Source organism: Stenella coeruleoalba (genome assembly GCF_951394435.1).
Source record: "Stenella coeruleoalba genome assembly, chromosome: 5".
Classification (NCBI taxonomy): Eukaryota; Metazoa; Chordata; class Mammalia; order Artiodactyla; family Delphinidae; genus Stenella; species Stenella coeruleoalba.
Genome location: NC_137150.1, coordinates 87,059,134 through 87,086,875, shown reverse-complemented (window position 1 = coordinate 87,086,875; position 27,742 = coordinate 87,059,134). Strand labels below are relative to the sequence as shown.

Sequence of the window (27,742 nt, the reverse complement as noted above, 5' to 3'; positions counted from 1 at the left end):
TAACACAGTAATTATTAGGCTAAAATATACTTCATAGCTACAGAGTTTTTACTGGACTGTTCGTTTTTCTATTTGGCAGAACTCGTTAATTTGAAAAAGAAACTTAAGTTGTGTGTGGAGAGCTCAGAATCTACTAGTTTATTACATTTGTTATATATTTATTTAGCAAAGAATATAAAAAAATAACAACTGAATAAATAAGGAATGCTTATTTATTTATGGGAACGATTTGTAAATCATGATAAATAAGTAGCTGTTAGTGATTACAAAATTGTCCTCCTGCCTCCTTACACAAAGAATGACTCTCACTGTAATTATCTTGGAGCAGAGCAAGAATTGGAAAGCATGAATAAATGTCTCATGTGAATCATGATATGTCCATTGCTTAAGATACAAAATATAACGTTTAGCAATAGTCCCTCTTATTAATAGTGAGGCTATGCTATTTTTTTTTAATTAATTTATTTTATTTTTGGCTGCGTTGGGCCTTCATTGCTGTGCTCGGGCTTTCTCTAGTTGTGGCGAGTGGGGGCTACTCTTCGTTGCGGTGCGTGGGATTCTCACTGCAGTGGCATCTCCTGTTGCGGAGCATGGGCTCTAGGCGCGTGGGCTTCAGTAGTTGCAGCATGCAGGCTCAGTAGTGGTGGCTCACGGGCTCTAAAGCGCAGGCTCCGTAGTTCTGGCGCGCAGGCTTAGTTGCTCCCCGGCATGTGGGGTCTTCCCGAACCAGGGCTTAAACCCGTGTCCCCTGCATTGGCAGGCGGATTCTTAACCACTGCGCCACCAGGGAAGCCCTATGCTGTTTTTTTTACACTAGTTGAGGAGGGGCTGGTAGGTTTGAAAATTTCTAGAACTGCTGACAAAATAAGATTTTTAAATAGATTTTTTTTGGTTACTCTTTTTTTGTTGTTAGATTTTCTGAAAGTTGTATTTTGTTAAATCTCAGTTAAATACACAGTAGATGTCCATTTGTGTTCACATAAAGAACATTACAAGTAGAAATAAATGTCAGTGATTTTTTCTTTTTAAGAATACTTGGTTAAAATGTACAGTTATGTATCATATTTGGTGAGAGCTGATGTACATGTACTATTCTGAGAAAAATACCATTTCATCAAGAGCTATCAAAAACTTTAAAAATTTTATGTGCACAAAAATGTGTGAATTTTAAATCATTAATTAGGTGATTTGTGCTTTTGTTTAAACATGCTGATGCCCATTTATTATAATACTTTTTCCTTTGGGAATCATTGTGAAGATGACATTTAATATGTAAAACTTCCATTAGTCCTCCTCCTCAGAAAATACATGAGTTGTCTTATAAATGATTAATTTTTAGTCTGTTTCTTTAATATCCTGGTTCTGTGAGGTTGGATTATATGAGGCTTTACTACTTTTATAATAGAAATGATCCTGCAATTTCACAATTTTTTTTTAAGATTGAATTTGTACAACTAGTGAATTTGTTCTCACAAATTAAAACTCTTCTTTGATTCATTTACTTACATATAATATGATAACTAATTCACTTCAAGGTACTTGACTGGATTGCCTGTTATATTGGTTTAAACTCATAGGAAATTACTTATAATGTACTTGTTACATTTTACACTGTACTTGCTAAAGTTTTACTACATTCTATACATATGGCATTCCGTGATGAAACCTGTTTCAGTAAGTATTTTTCTTTAGCTTGTAATTTTAGAATAACTTACCCCATGTAGATTTAGTATTTTTCTAACAATCACTTTTTAAAAGCTCTGTCAGTACCACTCATTTAAAAATTAATTATAAGAGATTACCATTTGGGTCATTTATTTTTTATCAATGAAGAAATTCAAGATTTTTGAAGTCATCCTTTCTTCAAACTCTAGAATTTTGTGTAACATGACCTACAAATACCACTTAATTGATAATTAACCAATCTTTAATTTTTACTATTTATGTTTAGCTGCTTTTTAATATTAATGGCTATTTACTCTGTAATCTAATGGCAATACACAGGATCATTTGCATCTAATATTTAAGTATCCTTAGAATGTTCTCTCTAAAATATTAGCTGCTCTTTCTGAGACTCCATCCTAAAGCAATGTGACATTGAATTTTGCAGACATGGTTGAAATTTCTCAGTTTCCTTAATGTTCATATCTTACCCATGGAGTATAGACATGATGATGACATTTTTATAATACTATATAGTTTATAACATGTTTTTACTTTGTCTATTGGTCTCATTTGTTAATAGCCCATCTGGCTAACATAAATATGTGCTTTTTATTTTTTAAATCACTAAATAATGGTATATACTACATATGTCCTTTCTAAAAATTAAAGAGTTTTCTTTATTTAAGGAAAATATTTTTGAGAGAATTATTAAGTCAACAGCTTATACTATGGCCACTTAACAAGAATCTATAGTTTTTCATTCTTTTAAAGATAAGTTCAGCTCTTACAAAAATAAACTATATTAGGTAAAGATGGATTTCAAGAAAACATATTTTAATTTTTTCATTCTTTTATTATTCTGTTATTTCCTTGTGCTACTGGCTAAGAAAATGTACATTTGAATGATTCGATTTAATTTTTTAGTAATGATAATTCTTAAGCCAGCTGTATATAGGACACTTAAATAATAGTCTTAATTTAAAAGAAAAAGTATTTCTTAGAATACAGTGTCACACTTAAACTTGGAATAGAATAATTTAGGATTTATGCCATACATAATTTTTCATTCCCTTTACATAATTGGTAACTGACTAAGTGTCAGATTTATTTTTTTTTACATGTAGAAGTATCACTACTTTCTAATCTTAAATTAAGAATGAAAAACTATTGTTACTATGAATATATTTTCATTAACTGTGCTGTCTTTTCAACTTGCTGCTGAATCAGCCTGCATTGACATTCTTTGCCTTTCTGTGTCTTGTCTATCTTTACCGTTTCCATTAGATCCTCCTACTACTACCACCCTTCAGCCCACCATTCAATGGCATCCCTCAACTGCTGACTTCGAGGATCTAGCAACAGAACCAAAAAAATTGCCCTTCCCATTGTCAACTTTGGCAACAATTAAGGATGACACAATTGGCACAATCATTGCTAGTGTAGTGGGTGGGGCTCTCTTCGTAGTACTTGTAAGTGTTTTGGCTGGAATATTCTGCTATAGGAGAAGACGGACGTTTCGTGGAGACTACTTTGCCAAGAACTACATTCCACCATCAGATATGCAAAAAGAATCACAGATAGATGTTCTTCAACAAGATGAGCTTGATTCTTACCCAGACAGTGTAAAAAAAGAAAACAAAAATCCAGTGAACAATCTAATACGGAAAGACTATTTAGAAGAGCATGAAAAAACGCAGTGGAACAATGTAGAAAATCTCAGTAGGTTTGAAAGACCAATGGATTATTATGAAGATCTAAAAATGGGAATGAAGTTCGTCAGCGATGAACAGTATGATGAAAATGAAGATGACTTAGTTTCACATGTAGATGGTTCCGTAATTTCCAGGAGGGAGTGGTATGTTTAGCAGCCACTAAATGTGACTTAACTATGTACAATGTTTCATTCATACTAGTTGATCATTTTCAGATTGTTCATACTTTTTCTCGAGGAATAATAAGCTTTTCAACTTGATTTTCAAGCTTTTTATATTCTAATTTGACAAACAGAAATGTAAAATCTGGGTTCAGTGTATCTGAGCTGCTTTACAGTTTTTTTTTCAATGCTGTACTACTGTTTCAAGATTTAACTTTTAATGCAGAGTACTTTACTGGTCTGAGGCACACAGGTAAGAAGAAATGTCAACATTAAATGAATGACTTTTTTGGTACAAAAGTTAAAAAAAAAAAAGGAAACTACCTTGGCATTGTGTATTAAATGTTTACCTAAGACTATTATCTCAAGTAAAATGTTTGTTAAACATATACCTCTCAAAATTTATCACCACTAAATGATACTACATCAAAATTGACTATAAAACTAATTCAAGAAATGTTTATATATATTTTTAGTATACAAAAAAATTCAGCCTGATGAAACACCTTTTCTTTTCAGACATTATTTTCTATGTTTCTATACAAATGGAATCTTTACCTCTGCATTTTAATGAGCCTTGCCATAATTACTGTAGAGTGGCTTTTCAAAGGTATTTTGTTGCACTAAAAACTGTGGTAGTACACTCAGTGAACATGATGTGTGGAAGAGCATAATTAGCTGATCAATATTTTTGTCCAGAATACATACAAGAGTAATAAAAACATGCCTTTTAAACATGATAATTACTACAATCTTTTCATCTCTGGAGGGCAGTGCTTATATTGTCATGTGAACATAGGTTTTGGTACATGAAGTGGTAGTTTTGTTTTAATGATTTATGTCCTAAATATAATAATAATAATGAAAAGATGGTACATAGTTTAATAGAGTACAGAGAGAGCATTTCAGTATATGGAAAACCATGGGTAAAACAAGCATTGGAGTACCATTTTTAGAAATGAGACAAACATTTCAGCCAAGAATCTGTGCAGAGAATTTTGTAGACCATCTTGTTTTAGTCATTTATTATTGATGTTGTTCAAATGGATAAATATATAGGAAAAAAATAGAATAAACTTGGAAATTTGAGATTTAACAAGAAAAAATCTGAATTATAGAACCAATCACTAGCACTTGCTGATCGATATTGACAAACCATCCCCCTTTTCCTCCTAAATGTATGTATGTGTTTCAAGATTTTTGTTTTTCCAATTAAAACTGGAAACATCATGAGGTCTTTTTGTTTTGTTTTTTGTTTTTTACATAATTAAGTATATCCTTTCCAAAATCATGTATCTTTTGAAAAAGAAATCTTACCTAAATCTTCAAATGTGGATCTTCTTTGTTAGGTAATTAAATTGCTTCTACAGTGGAGTCCTATACAATTATAATGATGACAACTATTTTGAAGACCAAAGAATATGTTTTATGTGTTGATGATTCATTTGAAAAAAGGACTGTGTAGAATTGCCTTAGGAGTTTTTCCAGGGAGTTGAAATAGAAGTTAGCAGGAGAATCATAAATTAAATAACTTATTTTGTTAATAAAACGGCAAAGTAGGTACTTTTTTTTCACCTTCCCAACTGCTCCCTTCCCAATCCTCATCAAATCTAAAAAAGTGTTTTTATAAGGCAAAGTTCTAACATGTTCATAGAATTTTGCAAGTAGTGAAGGCTTTATTCTCAGTGATTATAACCTAGTTTCCTTTATTTTAACATAGCAGTATTTTGTGGAAGTTTGAAATCTATTTTATTTCTCTCCCTCAAACACTTAGTATAACAGTAAAGTGTTGGTTAAGGATACAGTTAAGTTCATTGATGTCTTGTTAAAAATATTTGGTTTAAATATGGCTAACCACTGACCAATATTAAGACTCTTTGGTCCCAGTCATTGGAAGAAAAACTTTCTTGATAATACCTTATGATCAAAGTGACTTTATTTTTTGTTATTTAAATGTTAGCAATGATATGGCCATAAGAAAGATGAGTCTAAAACTTTTTTCCATGGAAGATGTAAATTTGTGGCTTTTTTGAGCAAAATATCCTCTTTAGTGGTTTGAAGTGTCATATGAATCTGAGAAGAGTAATCCCATTTAGAATATTGTACAAATCACGACTTGACTCTAATCCGAAGGAAATTAGCAATGTATTCCAAGAACTGTGTTTTAAAATATAAATATCTACTTAGTGATCATGAACTTTCTTTTAAATAGTGACCATTGTGTGGTTAGGGTTTTTTGTTTAGTTTTTGTTGGTTTGTTTTTTTGGGGGTTTTTTTTGGCAGTAGGGAGTGACATGGAACACTGCAAGTGAGTATTTGATATATTCTGCATCCTTTCTAAATCATTTGGCAAGCTACTAAAAGACTTCAGAATTTTAAGAATATGATATGATACTAGTGCTTAAGACTTTCTGAAGCATTGCACTATTGTTTATTAGAGCTTTATGTATGTTTACTGTACATAGAGACTTGTTTGTAAACATAGTCATATTAATAAACAATTTTTTAAATTACTTTTTGAGTATCAGTAATGTGCACAGCTAATTGATGTATTGAACTCCTACTCTCTTCTTGGAAAAGGTGGAAGAATAGTTTTACTTTATTTTGGCCATGTTTATTGCCTTTATATTTGAACTGGTTTTTCATTTTTGTGTTCACTTTAGAGTTTTCTTTCACAGTAGTTAAAGTACTTCAGTGATACAGTGGAGATGAATTCAACTCTTTGTTTTTCCCTTTTTTGCATTTTTATTAAAATATGTTGAAACTTTAATAGCCTAGGGGTTGACTTTAAAAGTGGTATCTGAGAAGTACTTTATAGTTGAAAGATATAGTATTTTACCATGTGCCTGAAAGGTTTCTGTTTGATAAGTCTAACATTCAAGAAACCATTAGGGTTTTTCAGTAGTAGGTATTGCTTCTGATAGCCATATATAGGAAAGTTATAATGGTAAGCCTGGCTGAATGTTCGCATAAGGGGCTATAGGAAGTACAATGTATAAGTGCAAAAATTGAGAGAAATGTAGTAATATTAGATGCAAAAACATCTGACTTTAGTTTGATTTTGCTTTTGGTAAATACTGCTGAAACAAAGTATGAACAAGAAGTTGTTAATGTGTGGAAGTAATCAATGTAAAGTGTAAGAAAGGAAGAAATGGTACCCATATTGATTTTTTAATTCTAACAGGGGAATGATTTACAGATTGGATTGTTTTTCCTATTTACTTGTTAATGTATCATCCATAAAAAGCTCTTTTCTCAAATTTTTGTTATATTGGGATATATTTAGTTTTAATGTGTACCAGGGATTTTTTTTTTTAACCAAGTTACTTATCAGGTGGTAGCCCCAATAGCCGTTCAATAAATCTTTAAATAAAAGTTTTTTAAAAAAATTCTTAAGAGGCATATTTCTGTAACAAGCCTATGGCTCTGTATTACCTTCTTTGTCCGCATTTTGATTTTTGCTGGAGAGAGAGAGAGAGAGTGTGTGTGTGTAACCTAGTTTCCTTTAATTAATGATGTTTTGTGGAATTAGAAACCTATTTTATTTCTCTTTCCAAACAAGACTATATCAGGTTAAGGATACAGTTAAATAAAGTTTGAGGAAGCATCTAAGTTGGCATGTTAACCATTATAAAATTTACTTTTAATTAATCATATAATTCCTATCTCATATATACATATCATCAGTAACATTCTCCACAGTCATGAATTATCTTCTAGCTCTAGTCCTAGAAGTTAAAATAAATTTTAAATGTTTGCTGTGACTTTGACGTAAGTCAAATTTTTATATATTAGCTTTCAGTTTGGAATTAACACATTTCATAAAATATTTTTTAAGTTGGCATTTAGTGTTTTTAACTTGTTGCTTGTGAGCTGCTTTGAGTAGGAATGACATTGTTTCTTATTGTTTGTAGTTACCTTCTCCCTGTTCCTCATTTCTGACATTTGAAATTATGATACAGGGACTTCCCTGGTGGTCTGTTGGTTAAGTCTCCATGCTTCCACTGCAGGGGGTGCAGGTTCCACCCCTGATCGGGGAACTAAGATCCCACACGCTGCGCGGCTCGGCCAAAAAAATAAAATAAAAATAAAATAAACAAACAGTATTATAAAACCTAAAATATTTTAAGATAAAATAAATTAAAATTTGATACATTTTTTCCCCCTAAACTTTAAACTATTTTAGAGAAAGCAGCAGTTTTTTTCAAATAATGTACAATTTGACTGGATTAAGTTTGGTTTCATTCTTGTTATACCAATAAAAATTCATGCATGAAAGAATCTTTGGAATAGTGTACAGAGTATACCAACTTTTTGGTGTTTTTTTAAAAAATTGTTTCTGTTTATGCATTTCTGTTTTCTTCTATTCTAGTAAGCTACACTTTTTTTTTAAAGTACATGTCTACTTTGAGATGAGTAGTGACAGGTTTCCATCAAGAGCTTGAAACCAAACATTGCTTACAAAAGCTTTTGCTATATATACCTACCCTTAGGGGTCATTTCTTTTCTCGAGCCTTGATAATAGTTATTTTATCATGTTCATTTCAATTTTGAAGGGTAAAATATGATTCAATTTTGTGATGTTTTATTTCACTTGCCTTTTAGTTAATAGCTGCTGTTTGTTCTGGCTGGGCACTATGGATGAAGCCTAGTGAAAGTGAGTTTAGCAGAATAACTTTAAAGTATAAATCTCAAAACTTGAGAATAATTCAAGGCCTTATTTCCTTTCATGCATAATACTTCTACATAGATGTGATACCTGATTTCACAGTCTCAGTTATGAGAAATATCTCAGGGAAAACCAAGTCTTGAAGGGACAGTTTGATCTAAAAGCTAGAGGAAACAAGACCTAGAGGCTTTGACCTTCCTGTTTAAAAAACAGATTATTATTAAAAAATATGCAATAGTAAGACAGAATAATGAAATGAATATTCATGTACCTGCTTCAGTTATTGTCAGTTCATGGTCAGTCTTGTTTTATTTAAATTTCTGTCTATATAATCCCTCCTGCCATTAGTTCACCTGTAAATATATCAGTATGTAGCTCTAAAAGTTAAGGAACATTTAGAGAAAGTAACCACAGATTCATTACTACACCAGAAATGAATAATTCCTTAATATCAAGTATCCAGTGAGTGTTCAAATTTCTAATCATATATTTTTGCAGTTTTAGCTAGTAACCAAATGTGATCCATACATTGGTTGGTTGAGATGTCTTTTAATCTGTGTGTTCTCTGTGTGCTGTTCCCCACTCCCGCACTTTTCCCATGCAGTTTTTTTGGTGAAGAAACAGCTTCATCTGTCCTGCAGTTTTCCAGTTTGGATTGTGCCAGTTGCACCTCTGTGTTTTCTGTAAGTTGACAGATCTAGAGCCTTGATAAGATTAAGGTTTAATTTGGGGGGCAAGGTTACTTCAGTGGTGGTATGTTCCTCTATCAGAAGGCGCGTAGTCTTTACCTCGTTTTCTTTCAATATTAGCAGCCATTTGATGCTCAAAGCCTAGATCTACTAACAGGGAACCTACATAATTTCTAGATCTATTAACTCTTTTTTTACCACACCATGTGCTTTAATGTCTTAATAATTATGTTCATGCTGCTCCCTTTACCTGAAATACCCTTTCCTCCCTTTGCCATATTGGGAAACCAGTCCATATTCAAGGTCCAGCTCAAATTATAGTTTTATGAAACTTTTCCCTGTAGAATTAATACTTGCTGTTCATAATTCTTTTTTATCAACTTATATCTCCTCTATTGTAACCTCACATTTTATTCTAGTTATTATCTATCTTCTTTAGATCAGTGCTCTTCAGTACTCTTGACTGTGCCTATCAATTAAAGATTAGTATGTACTCATAGTCCTAATATGTATGTTTATAAATTATATATGTGCTACCATAGAATTTTGCTATATGCATTTTAAAATATTCACAAAAAACAAATTTTTAATCTGCTGAAATAACATTTTAAAATACTAATTATTTTCACTAAAACAGTAATATTTGGGTAAACAATATAATTGTGCTTCATTTTAAAAGTTAACTTTTTTTCTTGCTAAAACATTTTTGAGAAAACCATATAATTGTGCTTCATTTTTTTTTAATCTTGGTTTTATACTTTTTGATTCAGTGTTTCAAAGTTTTAAGTCCATGTTGAGTATATTTTAACACTTGTTTTTAGGTATGAAAGCTAAGCCACCTCTCAAAAACAAGTAGATTCAAATGAAAGAAGTTCATTGTTGGGAACCTTAACAGTTTTCATCCCAGCTACTTCTTTTAGAGCTAGTCTTCATGTTCAAGGTGTTTGATTTTTCAGTATCATGCTAATCACCACTCACATTAGCTATTTCAGCACAGTATGGGTTTAGTGTGAGGTTTGTTGTTAATAAGAGTGAATATAAATTTGTTTTATTTGGTTTCTAAATGTATTTGATTGGGGGGGTTCATTTGTCACATCTGATTAGGTTGCCATGGTTTTATTTCATAATGTAACTGGTAAAGTTTATGTATTAGGAAGAAGTTATTTGCATTGCCATTTTTGTGGGGTTTTGTTGTTATTTGTGCGTACATTATTGGTGTTATCTTACATTCTGTCAGTTCTTTGCAGGAATGGCATTTACTTGGATTAAATGCCTACTAGTATATAACACGGATTAACACTGATACCCTCACTTGGTTTATGAGTCAGATGTTCACCTGTCAGAGCACGCATGTCATGCCTCCTTTACATTTTTGACTTCTAGTTAAATCTAGATAAGTTTTTAGTTCATTCAGCTGAGCTCCCATACATCACAATAATGTCTGTCACAGGATGCTATGTTGAGAGGGACAACCAAGTAAAGATGTAACTGTTTACTTACTTTCATTCTGGAACTGTCCCACTCCACACTTCCTATAGGAAATTTTGGGTGCCCTGTGTGGCAGGGTGCCATCTGACACATGGACCAACTAGGGCTACCAGTGCCAATCCATACTAGTACAATAGTAATTTTTATTAAATGCCCTCTCCCTCTCTTTTTTTAGAAAAGTGATGATTTCTTCCTATACTTCATTGGAAAATAAATATTTTTATGGATTCTCTGACCCTACCTTGAGGCTTTTGCTCTATTGTGAGGACAGGAACTGTGTAAAATTTATCCTTGGCATTCCTAGCACAAGGCTTGGCACGTGTTTGGTTACTATTGGTAATTTGTTGGATGAGAAGCTGAGGAGACTGTCCTGACCCAAATAGAGGACTTCTATTAAAAAATAGTGAGATAAATATTTGGATGGATATAAAGGCTTAGATGTTGTATTGAAAAGATAAGCATTAAAACGGCTATTGAAAAATAAAACAGTGGGGCATATGGGGAAAATTTGGTAATACAGTAACATGTATTATGGGGATATATGAATTTAATCCCAAATGAAAGTTGGGAAGATAAGTTCGTAGGGTTTTACATTAAGCTGTGAATCAATCCATGGCATCACAGAAGTTTGGGTGGAGGAAATGAAGAAAAAGAAGGATGAAACTTAACATCTCAATTGTTGGGATTTGGTGTTTTAATGTAAGTGTAAAAAGGGACTATGGATTTCTGTACTCACCCATTTTAAATGGTTTTAGGAAATTGCCAGAAACACGTATTTTAGTGTATAGAATAGTATTTAACTTTTAAAAACTTTATAATGCCTCAGTTTCAGGTGTGAATCAGGTGAGCACATGTTTGAATAGCCTTTACGTAGGCTTTATTCACTTGTATCAGTGAAAACAAAGACAAACTATAATTCAGTTTAATATCTATAATATTTATATTTTTTCAAAAAGTAATGAAAGTTATTTCTCCTGTCTGTATTAAATTTTTTGTATGATTCGTAACTGATTTTTAATAGCTTTCTCCATAAGATATATGCATGGTGTCTTTAATTATGGATAGTGTACTTTGGTTGTATTGAGGAATGCTGTTTTTCTGTTTTTGGAGGTGAGTTTCCAATGTATATGGGTTAATAAGCAGCTGTGATAACAGAAAGATGTTCTTCTGGGAGACATGCACGAATCCTTTAATACTAAATATTTTAATGCTTTTGTCTTTTTGTTTTCTGCTGCTTGTAAGCATACAATTAGATTTAGTAGAACATCTCCTTAGGTTATGGTAAGGTAATATTGCTTCATGTCAGTCACTCAGTAAACTAGCTTAATGTTGAAAAATGCCAAATTTTTATACATTTACTTAGTTAAATTTTTTTCTGCTTGTAGTGGTTTTGTTGGAATATAGGGTCTATGTAGATTATGAGGACAGGGATGTGGGGAGGCAGTGTTGGGGCTAAATTCTCAATTTTCATCAAAATTCTTTGACTTGAATGCAAGAAACTTGAGCTCTTCCTTTGCATTTCATACTAGTGTTCATCACCCATTAATACTTTTAAAATCTTAATACTCTTAAATATATTATTTCTTCTTTTCTCAGTAAGTTGAAGAATCAGAAAAGGAAATATATATATGTCATATATGTACTTAATCAGTTTACCTATGTAGAGCAGGATATCCAATTGGTAAATGGACTCTACCTAACTTTTCTTCCACTTCCTCATTTCAGCACTTACTAGCCTGTTCCAATACTGAGAAGAGGTGTGCAAAAAATGTTAGAGATGAATAAAGAATGAATGGAACCAAGTGAAATAAATATGCTCAAATTAAAATAGAAGGAAGAGTTACAGTATACATACAGTCACCTCTCAGTTATGGAATTCTAGAGCTAGAAATTAGAAGACTAATGGGACAGAATTGGATAAGTAGACCATAATTTAAATGTTTAAAGAATAGTATTTATATAGACTTGAGAATTACTTCAGGATATTAAAAATAGTATATATTCAGAGTTGGGAATTACATTAGGATATTAAAAGTCTGATTTTGATTTATTACTTACAAAACACTACCAAATTAAATATTATTGCTAAGATTAAATGAAAGGCTTGCTTGTAGGAGGTGTGAGGTTTGATGAAGAATTTATAATGATATGTTGGGATTGAGTGATATATATATATATATATATATATATATATATATAATGTGTTAAGATTGTTAATCTTAATTTGGGCTAATTATATTCAAAGAGTAACCTGAGTTTTTGAAACATAATTTCAGAAGTATTACATAAATATGGTATCAACTTTGTCATTATCATCAAAATAAGAACACCCAAATTTAAATTCTCCACACTTGGGCAAAAGTGATAGGGCCACTTTATTCCTTAGCAAAAGAAAAAATTCCATTAAAAGGAAATCTTTAGACTAGTGTAGAATAGGTAGCATACTTGACACATTGGGATTTTTTATTTTTGCCACTGACAAGGTGTATGACCTTTGTCAAATAACCTTGGTCATGTAATCTTAATAGGTTTCAATTGGCCTATTGTTAAAAACCGAATACAAAACTACAACTTACATGGTGGGAAAAGTGATAGTGTAGAAGATAAGACTAGCCCTAAATCATCCCAAGTCTTTTTTCTACATTTATAAGAGCAGAGTAATACTTGACTGGCTTAGTTTTCAAATCTTTTTCTCATGTAGCACATATTCAAATGGAGTTAGTAGTGATTAGAGAAATGAGCAACAACAGGAAGATAAACCAGGTATGTATTAGCAGATGAGGGTAACATCCTGAACAATGAAGCTGGTTATATTGTTTAAAATAATTGTATATTTTTAGATTCTATTCAGTATTTGAAAGATCAGATTGGGTTCCTTGGAGCTCATTGGTATAAGATTTTTAGTCTAGAATGAGGCTAATGAACCATTAATAAACACAAGATCATTAGTTTGCTGAAGAGATTTTTATAATTGACAAGAAAGTAAAACGTTGTGGGTTTTTTTGTTTTTTTGTTTTTTTTTGCGTTACGCAGGCCTCTCACTGTTGTGGCCTCTCCCGTTGCGGAGCACAGGCTCCGGACGCGCAGGCTCAGCGGCCATGGCTCACAGGCCCAGCCGCTCCGCGGCATGTGGGATCGTCCCGGACCGGGGCACGAACCCTCATCCCCTGCATCGGCAGGCGGACTCTCAACCACTGCTCCACCAGGGAAGCCCTAAAATGTTGTTTTTAGCAATCTAAAACACCACATGAATCACATTTTAATATGAACAGTTGGGAAATGCTTCTAAATACACTATGTATGTATTTGGAAATACCGTGATGGTAAGTAGGTAAAACATATTTCAAAACTGATAGTGCTTAATTCTATTTAAATTTGCCATGTCTGGATTCCAACAGTAATTGTAATTATTTAAGGGTGTATATGAACGTCAATTTAATTGAAGACTAAGAGCTCGGCGTTTCCAAATAGGGGACCCAAAAGGAGAGACTACGTTAGATGTTGCGAAAAACCATTTCCCAAAAAGGGCTTATGGGTGGAGGTTTCTATCCTGCCCTAACCTAGCTTTATTTCACCCTGTGTTCTCTCCTATTCATTGACTGAATGACCTTGGGCAGAATATTTAACTTTAGAATAGCAGTATCTTCATTTATAGAATGTTACCTTAAATATCTTTCTTACTGGTTAGAAAGATAAAATCATGTATATTGAAGGTTCTTTGTAACTGATGGGTTGCTTCACAGAATTCAGTTATTGGGTTTAATATGGCTGTAATTGTCAAAATAATACCCATAAGGATTGATGGTTTTGTCATATCCATAATACTTATATTTGAAAATAACTTTAGTAAATTCCTTTAATTGGGAGTTCATAAAGTAGGGTGACATTTTTTTTAGAATTGTGTGAAATGCTAACTACTAAGTATGTTTTTAACATCCTTTCTTATAAAATTTTGTGATGCAGGCTGGAAAAGAGAAATTGGTATTCAGAAATGATAGAGTGTGTCTATAGCCAGGAGACAGGGAAGAATTTACCTAATTTTGTAGTATAGACACTATCTTAAAGTGTAATTTGTATTAAATGTGTGTGAACTAAAGGAAGTTATCTGCAGCAAGTACTGTTTTAATAATACTTCTATTTTAAAAACTTAGATTTTGCAATGTCACTTTTTGACTATTTATTACGTCTGGGATATTTTCTGTTTTTTAGTGTTGTTTTCCCTTTCTTGAAGGTTTTTGGTTTCTTAGAATTTCTTTTAATGGAATGAAAGGTAAAAATCTATTCAATACATTGTTGGCTAACTCCATTAAAGAATACTGAATTTTTTTTTTATCACCTTTTAGAGTAAGAACTTAGTTTTCATCCTTTTCTCTTCTTTTCTCGTTCAGACATTCTTTGCCCGTTGACAGTAGATTCACTCATTGATACCTGACTGGGGCTATTCTTTTCATCACTTTAAAAAAGTAAAGTTGGAGTGCTAAGGTGACATCTTGCAAGGAATAAATGTGTTAGCATAATGCTCCAAAAAGTAACGAATCAAATTTGGGGTCTTCTAAACTTGTGGTTGGATAACATACTTAATCAGTCCTTGCACATTGTAGAAATCAGAGGACACAAACTCAAGAACTCTTAAAATTGTTTAAAAAACCTAATTTTTGTTACTTTACAGATGTTCCACTTAAGCAGACCTCTTCCATAGCTGTAGCTGGAGCTGTAATTGGAGCTGTCCTTGCCCTTTTCATCATTGCCATCTTTGTGACTGTGCTGTTGACTCCTCGAAAAAAGAGACCATCCTACCTTGACAAAGTGTAGGTAAATTTTTTGCTTGTGTTCAACTATGAATATTCAGTATGTGGCAGTCGTTATCTTTACAGCTACTCATATGAAAACTGTCTGAGGGATGGAAGTAAAGATACTGTTAGGTCTTTGTAAGATGACTGGTTTTGTCAGGAAGTCTGACTACATTTTGGTAAATAAACAGTTGCAAGGGGCTCCTAGAGACAAATATATTAGACACCTTTTTAACCTACAGTATATTACATACCTTTCCAAATGGTAACATAATGACTCTACGTTGTCCTGCCTTCTGAATAAAAATGCAGGTCTTCCATGAAGTGGTTGAAAGACAGATATAAAAAATCTTAGAAGTTTAAATTACTTCTTTAAATTGCTTATGCCTGTCTTATGTATAGATATAACTAACTCTAAACTGCCAGAAGTTATTAAATACATTGAGTTTTAAAGCTTTTATCTTAAAGAAATTTGGTTTTGGTGAATTACAAAATGTGCTTTTATTTAAAGAGAAAGCAATGTTTTGGACCTAATCATGAGATAGAATTACAAAACAGAAATTGCACTCTGTTGTATAATCAAAAGACCGAAGTCCCAGTTCCCTTAATTCCATCAGCAGCTTTTGTTGCTTCATCTGTGAAATGTGAATAATACTTTTCCTGCTTACCTCACATGGCTGTGATAAGAGTAGAATAAGATGATGTTTCTGAACTGTGAAGTTCTATACAAATGACATTATTTCTTGTGTGGTTATTAATGATTTTATATGAGGACATGAGGCTGGCTCTGAAGGAATGTATTTCTTCTCTCTTCATAAATGCTTTGTGTATGTCTCTGCCTCTCTAATCTGGCACAGTTAGAGCACTGATCTTTTTGGATTAAGGACACCTGGGTGTTAGCTCTATTACGATCAAATTAGTGGTATGATCATGAACGAGTCACATCACCTCCATGAACCTTGGTTTTCTCACCTGAATAACTTACGGCATCTTGCAGCTATACATTTGCTGTGATTTTTGTTACATTAAAGGAAATAATTACTTTAAATAAAAGGACTATAAAATACCCTTTCAGTCTAATACCTGTAAGACCGATTCCTCTAATATTTCAAGAGTATCTAGCTTGTGGTTAACTTCATCTTAGTTGCCAGATTATCTCAAACTTTTCTATAATTTCCAAAAGATAATTTACTAGTAGACTAGTAATTACATCCATGTAATCATTTTATTTATTATTTGAATTCTGTTCATTTAAAATATTATTTCATGCCCACATGGAGAAGTGAGAATTTGTAATTTCTTTGGCCTCTATAGCTTTCATCCTCTTTATCTTTTAATATAGGTAAAATTTTTATTTGATTTACTGATCTCAATTACTGAAAATTAGTTATCTGTGATCTTCAAAAGTAGGAGAATATATGAAAAATTATTTTCTAAAATGCAGAGAGCTACAAGGTATATTTAATTCTATTTTTGTTGTAATGCAACAATTTAAAAATATATGAAAATACTTTTTTTTAGTAGATTAGGTCATTTTGGCAAAGATAAATGCATTCCCCAAGGATGTAATGGTCTCTTCATTTATTTCAGGTGCCAAGATTTATAATGGTTTGTAGATTGAAAATCTTAATTTACATGATGAATATTCTAAGAATGACCATGGCTTTTGAAAACTAATTATGGAAGTATTTCCAAAATATAGTATAAGCATATTTTTTCATTATCATTTTAAGATACAGTCTTTTAAATCACTATTAGGACACTTTGGAGGAAAGTGTTTTCCATTACACATGTTTGACTATATTTAAAATGTTGGTAGGCATAGTCATATGTAAAAATGTGCAGTACTTAATTAGTCATATACTAGATTACTTGCCTAATAATAATGTTCAAAAAATACTTCTATTTGCTTTTTTAGATTTTTCAAAGAATTGTTTATTTCAGATTAGTCCTAAACATTAGAACCTTTAAAACCAGTTCACTTTTTTCTTCCAATTATGATTGATTAATGGAAATGTAAGAACTGAATTAAACATGTATGCTAATACAAATATTAGTATGAGGAAAATATTCTCAAAACTTAAGCGAATCTTGAATGTTTCCCCCACCCACCCTTTTTTTTTGTTTTTTTGCTAAAAGTGGCAATCACATTTTTTAAACTTTTTAATGCAGGATCGACCTTCCACCCACACATAAACCACCTCCTATGTATGAAGGACAGTCCCCCCCTTTGCCTCAGAAAGACCTTCTATATCAGGTAAGTATTCCCGAGTACACGTAAAATAAAATGAAATAAAAAATATTAAGCAATGTATATTATTTGTTTCAAAATGTTATCTAGTCATTATACATTAAGTATTACATAATAATATATAATCATTTCTCTGAAACATTCAAGGGATCAAATTTAGTCTACAGATTGGTAAGAAAAGAAGCTATGGCCAGTATAGGTAAGACAAATCAACACTGTATTAGGAGCACAAATTTTTACAAAAGCTTATGGCTGAAGACTTATTGTTAATAGAGTTTTATTGACGTAACGATCCATTGTAAAATATGCATTTTTATATAAAATAAAAGGTAGAAAAATTGAATGGTAGGGTCTAATTTATGATGGAGAGGTTTTTCTCCTTGGCATATGTATTTTATTTTTGTTTATTTTTCAGTATATGCAAAATTTTCAGTATATGCATCTAAGTCTTAGCATTCCTTTATTTAGCAACAAAAGGTTTATATTCCAATTTAAAATTCTGGGCATGAATATTGGGCCCCATTTTACACTTAACGATAATTGAAAATTTCTTTTGGAATCAGTTTACAGTAATTCGTGTGAAAGTATTGATTCAGTGCTTCTGTCTTAGATTCTATATCTAGATTAATATGCTCTACTTGGGAAGGTTTAAGCCATAATGCTTTTATTCTTAACTTTAATTGTTTTGTTTTTGCTTTTTTTCTCTATCACCCATGCAGCCTCCTGGGGCTCTAACCCTGTATTGGGGTTTTATTACCTGTGACGCTATAATATTTTTCTCCTAAATTATGTCCTGTATCTTCAGCTTGAGTAAGGCAAAGGAATATTTCTGTTAAGATGTTCTCAGCTTCTGTTCCTAGGTTGACCATATAATCAGTCTCCTGCCTGAGTATGGGGCAGGGAGGAGCATTCCGTGGCATGTGCACTCACTGACAATGGGCACCACCTTTGTCATCTTGCACAAGTTTGGTGTCTTAGGGATGAAGATGCGTCATCTTTACAGAACTCTGTTTTCACATAAAGAATATAGCCTCACATCTTTTTTGGCAAATAAATTAACTTGACAAGTAGTGTGAAATGTCAACAAAATATTTAGCTAAAGGTGTTAACTGCTGCAGATGGATAGCTGTTTTTCTCCCTCCACAAAGCTAGTCACTAACTGGAGGATTTCTAGATTCAGGTGTGGGAATTTTTTAAGAATGTTGCTAGTAATTTTTTAGTACAACCCTAATTGCATACAATTTTATTCTTGTCCTTAAAATCAGTTTATTTACTTGTTATTTAATATTTTCAAATTAAATATTTATAAAAGCTTATGAATTGAAAAAAAATTATTCGGCTCAGATCATATGTCCTGGGTTTTAGTTAAGAAAATATAATTTCTATATATGTAAGTGCTGCTAAATAAACACAAAAGGAAGATTTTTCTTGGATGACTTGACAGTGGTACAAACTGCAGTTTTTATCCTTGGAGTCAGAGAAGTCTTCCTGGATGGATCAATTTTGGAAGTAGGATTTTGATACATGTGATAAAATTACTCAGTTGTTGATTAGAGTAAATTGCATAATCACAAGCATAAATCTAGGTGGAAATGAACAGTTATGTGAAAGAGTAATAGAAATTTTAGAAAGGAAATTGGTGGGACAGCATCTGCAGTGGATAACAAACATTGGACTTTGGGAGTCAGAGACCATTTACATTTAGTACTATTGTGACTTTTTCCTCATCTATTAAATTCAGCAGGTGAAAAACATGATTGTTTCCCTCTTCTAGCTATAAAACTGAGTCTATAAAATATTGCTAAGGGTCAGCTGGTTGCTGTCATTTTGCTTAGGAGAGTCAAAACTTGAGTTGGAGATGAAATAATTCTTAATTCTATAAAGATTTTGGGAATAATTGAGGCTAAAATCATTATCCATCAGTAAGATAATTTGTTATGATTCATGTGTTATAATGTCGTATGTTAATTATATGGCTGTCTGCGTTTCAATTAATGTTGTGATATCAAAATGCAAAATACATAGAACTGTTTCCTGGTTACCAAGAAATCTGTAAGTGTGTAATTACTATCTAATTAGTTTCATGCAATGATAGCCTGCTGTAATAGTAAATGCCTTCATAATGTTCCGCTTCAGTAGATAACTTGTCAACTTTAAACTCATGAGGTAATTCCTAATTGAAGTCATTAGTCCCTAGCCCTCACAGCCAGGCCATGCTCCCAAATATTACCATGGCTTTAAGGAAGAGAGTCCCACTTGTTCTACTCATCAGTGTTCTACCCTCGGGAAACCACAGAAAGAAAGAGTTCTTACTACTTAACTTTTGTTTCCCCTGCTTAACCATTACTTTTGTGATAATAGTGCCAAAACTCATACCTGAGAATTTTCCCTCTAAATATAAGTTAGGAGGATGAGGTCTGGTATTGTGAGGGGGTGATTTCCTTGAGTGGGAATGGAACTATTACCATACTGCAGAGAAGATGCATGGAGGCACACATAAGTATGAGGGAAATAAAAAGAAGAATGTCTTGCCTGAAGGCAAAGAATAATTAATACCACCAGCTTGTCATGTTATTAGTTGATAATCCTAGAAAAGTGAGTCTTCATTTAGGAAACAAATACTAACTCAGGACATTTTTTCTTAACATTATAGGTAATAAGTAGGTATATTTTTGGTACAAAAAAATCCAAATACTACAGAAATTTAGAGTTAACGGTTAAAGTTCTGTTTCATCCCTCTATCCCCCAATATATTATTTCTTTCCCTAGAGGTCACCATTGTTAGGAATTTAAATATCCTCCCAAACTTTTTCCACAAGTTTACTTTGAAGTATACATCATCCATATTTACATCTACAAGTAGTTTCTTTATAAACATAAATGTGGTCATAGAAATTGCTTTTTCCACTCTACTACCAATGTTTTTCAGAGTGACTAATGTTGCCACCTTTATCAAAATCCTCTGGGTTATTAAAAATGAAGATTCTTGAACACACATTCAGTTTCACTGAATCAGTATCCCAGGGGTTGGAGACAATGGGCATTTTACCTAGCTCACCAGGTGAATTTTAATGCACATTCAGGTTTGAGAACTATTCCTATTTCTCTGTCTCATTCTTAATGGCTGTAATAGTATTCCATTGTGTTGATATACCACAAATTACCTAATGATATTCCTAGGTTTTTTCTTTTTTTCTCTATTACAGTAATTGCTGCATTGAGTGTACTTTTATATACTTTATTGTACACATATATTTATAAAATATATGCAAAGAAATAGAATTACTGTGAATATTTTTTACATTTAAATAGGTGTCACATTGCTGGCCAGCCTAGCTGTATTAATTTATATTCCCATAAACAGTATATTAAAACCCATTTCCCTCTCTAATACTGTTTAGTAGAACTTCTGTTGTTGTTGTTGCCAGTTTGATAAAACTGGAAAAATAGTTCATTTAAAAGCTTCATAGATTCCTGGAAGAAGTTTCATAATTGATTGCCTATTTGTAGTTCTGTAAACCACCTATTTGCATCTTTTTTCAAATTTTCAGTTACTTTTTGAACTTCCCTTGTTAATTTTTTAGCAGCTCTTTGATATGGACAGTAATCTTTTGTCTTATATTCGTCTCTTATTTTTTAACTTTATAGTGTCTTATACAGAACGTTTACGTTTTTATGTAGTTAAAATCTCTTTATCTTTTTCCTCATAGTTTCTGGAAGTTATATATTATCTAAAAAGACCATTTCCCCCTCTCTCCCTGATCTGAAATGTTAAAAAATCATACAAAACTCTTCACAGTTTTATGGGATGTTTTATTTTATTTTAAATAATTTAAAACTTATGTTTGCTTATTATATAAGGTAGTGACCTACGTTTTTTCCCCAATGGTATAACCAATTGTCCAGAAATTATTGAATTGGCTGTCCTTTTCTATGGTTTGAGGACACTCTTATCCTAAAATAAGTTCCCATATATATTAGGTATATTTCTGAACTCTTAGTTCTGTTATGTTGTTCTGTGTTTCTCTTCTTAAAGCAAGACAACACTGTTTTTTTTTAATTTACTTTTATTGAAGTATAGTTGATTCCCAGTGTTGTGTTAGTTTCTGGTGTACAGCAAAGTGACTCAGTTATACGTACGTGTGTGTATATATATATATACACACATACATACATACACATACATATGTGTGTGTGTATCTATATAATACTTTTCCATATTCTTTTCCATTATGGTTTGTTACAGGATATTGAATACAGTTCCCTGCGCTATACAGTAGGACTTTGTTGTTTATCTATTCTATACATAATAGTTTGCATCCGCTAGTATTTCAGCAGAATTTACTATCTGAAAAAATTATGATTTTTTTTCCCAGTAATTCATTATCATATATCATAGTCTTTAGTAAATTTTTGTAAATGTTCATCGCAGTCTTGTGGAGGAAGATTGTTTCTACATTTTTTTTTGAGTGGCTAATACATGCAAAACAGTATAAAAGGGTATTTTCTAAAGTCTTAGTACCATTTTCCATTCCTACTTACCCTACCCCCACCACCTCCTACAGAAAACCATTTTTATCAATTTCTTGTTTGTCTTCATATGGTTTATGTAAAACATAGACAAGGAAACACACACACATTTTATCTTTTCTCGGATAAAAGGTAACATATATACACTGTTACATATCTTGCCATTTCCTCTTAAGATATACTGGAGCTCTTTCTTTTTGGGGTAAAAATCATTCTCATTCTTTCTTATGTCTACTAAGATTCTAATGTGTGTATATTACATAGTTTGCAATGTCAAAATATTTTAATAAACCGATAATGCTGCAGTGAATAGCTTTGTATATATGCTATTTTGTATCTATGCAAGTATAATCTGCAGGCTACATTTTTAGACTTGATCTTGCTACAGCAAGTAGTAAATGTGTTTATATTTTTTATAAGTACTGTCAAATTATCCTCTGTAAATATTGTACTGTTTTTTTACTTGTGTGAGTAATGTATGAAAGTGCCTGTTTCTCCACATTCTCACCAACAGTATATGTATTCCACTTGATTATTGGTAATCTGATAGGTGGAAAATAGTAAATATATAATTGCAATTTTGCAATCTCATTATTAGCAAGTTTCAGCATCTTTTCAAGTTTTAAACGATCATTTTTTTTTCCTGCAAGCTGCCATTCTTTTGTGTGCTATTTAAAAATTTTATAAATAGATATGAAAATTTTTTGTTTTGATTCCAGCATGAATAATATGTACACTGTTCATTGGTATCTAAATTTGTGCTATACAGTGTTAAGTAAGATGACTTATATTCCCATAGATTTATGTGATAAAATAAGAAGATTGAAAAATTAAGAAACTATGTTATGACTAGAACCCTAATGTTATCAAATTGTGTGGCTTTAGAAACATGGTGGTCCTACTTGTTATCAAGTTCTGGAGTTAGAGATATGTCCTCCAAGCATCTTAATTTCAGTTACTAATCATACCATATTTCATTTATGGCTTTCTTGAACCTGTTCACCCTACTACTCTTTATAGTTTTATAGATTCTCATTATTTCTCCTCAAAACTCATCTTTCCAACATATCACTGCCAGTTTCCAATAGTATTTTTAGATAAGCTGTTTATGCTCATTATTAATGGTCTGGTTTTCTCCCTGGATCTGAATATTTTAACGTGTTTCCAGATACCAGATATCAGTAGTTATGGTCTTTGGGGTCAGGGAGAAGGGAGAGAGGAAGATGATAAAAGAATTAACATTTTTCTTCCAAATTCAAGGAAACTAAATGACTGAGTGTAATATTTAAGTAAATGAGTCCTGAGTATTTCTAGGATGGTTTTGCCCTAGAGTAGCAAAAAGTTTTCATCTGCCCATTGCCTCCAGTTAATAGGTAGTGGTAATTATTGATAAAAGTAGTAAAAGAATTGTAGGGCCTTGTTCTGGTCTGAGGAGGGAGAAAGTTTTGTGAACAACAAAGCTTGGATGAAATATTGATTTATAAACGAATAATATCTAAATAATATATTCAAATAAAATATCAGTGCAACCTCTGAAGTATAAAGGATTGGTATTTTTACTAAGTCAGAGCTCTACTAATCAATCTTATAAATGAGAAAAGATAAACCTACTTGATATGGTTTCATAAAGATTAATAAATTAACCATATGCTACATCCTTAGAACACTGCCTGGCACATAGTGAATACTATGTGTTTGCTGTTATTATCATTATTGTTAGTTAAAAAGAAGCTATGTAATTCTTAGAAAGTTACTAAAGAGACCAAGCAGTGAAATTATTTCAATAGCAGGATAAAACTGTTACTACTTTGGCTCATGTAAACTCGGCATATGTTGCTTTTCGAATTTATTGATACTTTTATTATAAGCTTAGTAGTGCTTGAAATGAAATTAAAATGGAGTTTGCATCTTTTCGTTCATACTTCCGTTTTGTTTTTTTCTCTGTCATCCATTTATCAAACATATTTCTTAGGTACTAATATGTCAATATTGGGAATACATAGTCAATAAAACAGAGTTAAAAATTCTTGTCTTACTCTATGCCAATAAAATGGACAACCTGGAAGAAATGGACAAATTCTTAGAAATGCATAACCTGCCAAGACTGAATCAGGAAGAAATAGAAAACATAAACAGACCAATCACAAGCACTGAAATTGAAACTGTGATTAAAAATCTTCCAACAAACAAAAGCCCAGGACCAGATGGCTTCACAGGCGAATTCTGTCAAACTTTTAGAGAAGAGCTAAGACGTATCCTTCTCAAACTCTTCCAAAATATAGCAGGGGGAGGAACATTCCCAAACTCATTCTATGAGGCCACCATCACCTTGATACCAAAACCAGACAAGGATGTCACAAAGAAAGAAAACTACAGGCCAATATCACTGATGAACATAGATGCAAAAATCCTCAACAAAATACTAGCAAACAGAATCCAACAGCACATTAAAAGGATCATACACCATGATCAAGTGGGGTTTATTCCAGGAATGCAAGGATTCTTCAATATATGCAAATCAATCAACGTGATACACCATATTAACAAATTGAAGGAGAAAAACCATATGATCATCTCAATAGATGCAGAGAAAGCTTTTGACAAAATTCAACACCCATTTATGATAAAAACCCTCCAGAAAGTAGGCATAGAGGGAACTTTCCTCAACATAATAAAGGCCATATATGACAAACCCACAGCCAACATCGTCCTCAATGGTGAAAAACTGAAAGCATTTCCACTAAGATCAGGAACAAGACAAGGTTGCCCACTCTCACCACTCTTATTCAACATAGTTTTGGAAGTTTTAGCCACAGCAATCAGAGAAGAAAAGGAAATAAAAGGAATCCAAATCGGAAAAGAAGAAGTAAAGCTGTCACTGTTTGCAGATGACATGATCCTATACACAGAGAACCCTAAAGATGCTACCAGAAAAGTACTAGAGCTAATCAATGAATTTGGTAAAGTAGCAGGATACAAAATTAATGCACAGAAATCTCTGGCATTCCTATACACTAATGATGAAAAATCTGAAAGTGAAATCAAGAAAACACTCCCATTTACCACTGCAACAAAAAGAATAAAATATCTAGGAATAAACCTACCTAAGGAGACAAAAGACATGAATGCAGAAAATTATGAGACACTGATGAAAGAAATTAAAGATGATACCAACAGATGGAGAGATATACCATGTTCTTGGATTGGAAGAATCAATATTGTGAAAATGACTATATTACCCAAAGCAATCTACAGATACAATGCAATCCCTATCAAACTACCACTGGCATTTTTCACAGAACTAGAACAAAAAATTTCACAATTTGTATGGAAACACAAAAGACCCCAAATAGCCAAAGCAATCTTGAGAATGAAAAAGGGAGCTGGAGGAATCAGGCTCCCTGACTTCAGACTATAGTACAAAGCTACAGTAATCAAGACAGTATGGTACTGGCACAAAAACAGAAAGATAGATCAGTGGACCAGGATAGAAAGCCCAGAGATAAACCCATGCACATATGGTCACCTTATCTTTGATAAAGGAGGCAGGAATTCACAGTGGAGAAAGGACAGCCTCTTCAATAAGTGGTGCTGAGAAACCTGGACTGGTACATGTAAAAGTATGAGATCACTCCCTAACACCACACACAAAAATAAGCTCAAAATGGATTAAAGACCTAAATGTAAGGCCAGAAACTATCAAACTCTTAGAGGAAAACATAGGCAGAACACTCTATGCCATAAATCAGAAAAAAATCCGTTTTGACCCACCTCCTAGAGCAATGGAAATAAAAACAAAAATAAACAAATGGGACCTAATGAAACTTCAAAGCTTTTCCACAGCAAAGGAAACCATAAACAAGATCAAAAGACAACCCTCAGAATGGGAGAAAATATTTGCAAATGAAGCAACTGACAAAGGATTAATTTCCAAAATTTATAGGCAGCTCATGCAGCTCAATAACAAAAAAAACAAACCCAATCCAAAAATGGGCAGACGACCTAAATAGACATTTCTCCAAAGAAGATATACAGACTGCCAACAAACACATGCAAGAATGCTCAACATCATTAATCATTAGAGAAATGCAAATCAAAACTACAATGAGATATCACCTCACACCAGTCAGAATGGCCACCATCAAAAAATCTAGAAACAATAAATGCTGGAGAGGGTGTGGAGAAAAGGGAACACTCTTGCACTGCTGGTGGGAATGTGAATTGGTACAGCCACTATGGAGAACAGTATGGAGGTTCCTTAAAAAACTACAAATAGAACTACCATATGACCCAGCAATCCCACTACTGGGCATATACCCTAGAAAACCATAATTCAAAAAGAGTCATGTACCAAAATGTTCATTGCAGCTCTATTTACAATAGCCCGGAGATGGAAGCAACCTAAGTGCCCATCATTGGATGAATGGATAAAGAAGATGTGGCACATATATACAATGGAATATTACTCAGCCATGAAAAGAAACGAAATTGAGCTATTTGTAATGAGGTGGATGGACCTAGAGTCTGTCATACAGAGTGAAGTAAGTTAGAAAGAGAAAGACAAATACCGTATGCTAGCACATATGTATGGAATTTAAGAAAAATAAATGTCATGAAGAACCTAGGGGTAAGACAGGAATAAAGACACAGACCTACTGGAGAATGGACTTGAGGATATGGGGAGGGGGAAGGGTAAGCTGTGACAAAGTGAGAGAGTGGCATGGACATATATACACTACCAAACGTAAAATAGCTAGTGGGAAGCAGCCGCATAGCACAGGGAGATCAACTCCGTGCTTTGTGACCACCTGGAGGGGTGGGATATGGAGGGTGGGAGGGAGGGAGATGCAAGAGGGAAGAGATATGGGAACATATGTATATGTATAACTGATTCACTTTGTTATAAAGCAGAAACTTACACACCATTGTAAACCAATTATACTCCAATAAAAATTTTTAAAAAATTCTTTATGGAGCTTACATTTTAGTGACAAATAGATAAATGCCTATGATGTTTTTCCCCCTTTTTTTGGAAAGAATTTTATTGAAGTGTAATTGGCATACAGCAGATACACAAACACATACATACATAGATACCCTAGAAACACCACCACAATCAAGATAATGTATATATTCATCATTTTCAAAAGTTTCCTGGTACCCCTTTGTAATCTTCCTCTCTTGTCATTTCCCTGATCCCTTTCTCCATCCCAGGGAACCAACTACTAATCTGCTTTCTATCTATATACATTAGTTTAAATGTTCTTGAATTTTATGTAACAATCATACAGTAGGTTCTCTTTTCTGGTCTTGCTTCTTTCACTTCACATAATGATTTTGAGATTTCTTCATGTTGTTTTGGTCTTTCCTTTATTCCTTTTAGATAGGTGTACCTTGTAGAGATACTACATTTTGTTTATACATTTACCTATTGATGGATATTTGCATTATTTCCAGTTTGGGGCTATTATAAGCAATGCTGCTATGAACATTTATGTATGTCTTTGTGTGAACATATGCTTTCATTTGTCTTGGGTAAACCTGTACATGTGGAATGACTGGGTCATATGGTAAATGTAACTTAAAAAGTGTAACTTTTTAAGAAAAGGCCAAACTGTCATCCTAAGTGGTTTTACCATTTATGTTCCCACCAGCAATGTATGAGTTGCTCCATACCCTTGCTACCATTTATTATTATCAGACTTTAAAAATTTTAGGTACTAATAGGTGTGTGGTTAGTTCATTATTATTTTAGTTTTTTCCCTAATTACTAATACATGTAACTTT

The 27,742-nt window shown here is 32.7% G+C and overlaps 1 protein-coding gene across 2 annotated transcripts in view; it reads left to right on the top strand.

Moving 5' to 3' along the window:
- The window catches only part of NECTIN3 (nectin cell adhesion molecule 3), a 145,078-nt gene that overhangs the window by 70,184 nt on the left and 47,152 nt on the right, over positions 1 to 27,742 (top strand). Inside the window, exons 6-7 of one of the 2 annotated variants that reach the window (XM_079921962.1) lie at positions 15,054 to 15,192; positions 17,347 to 17,431. In XM_079921962.1, the coding sequence (XP_079778088.1) occupies positions 15,054 to 15,192; positions 17,347 to 17,431 (224 nt within the window). Of the gene's footprint in view, positions 1 to 2,949; positions 7,298 to 15,053; positions 15,193 to 17,346; positions 17,432 to 27,742 lie in introns of those variants that run through there. The other variant, XM_079921961.1, reaches the window with a different exon arrangement.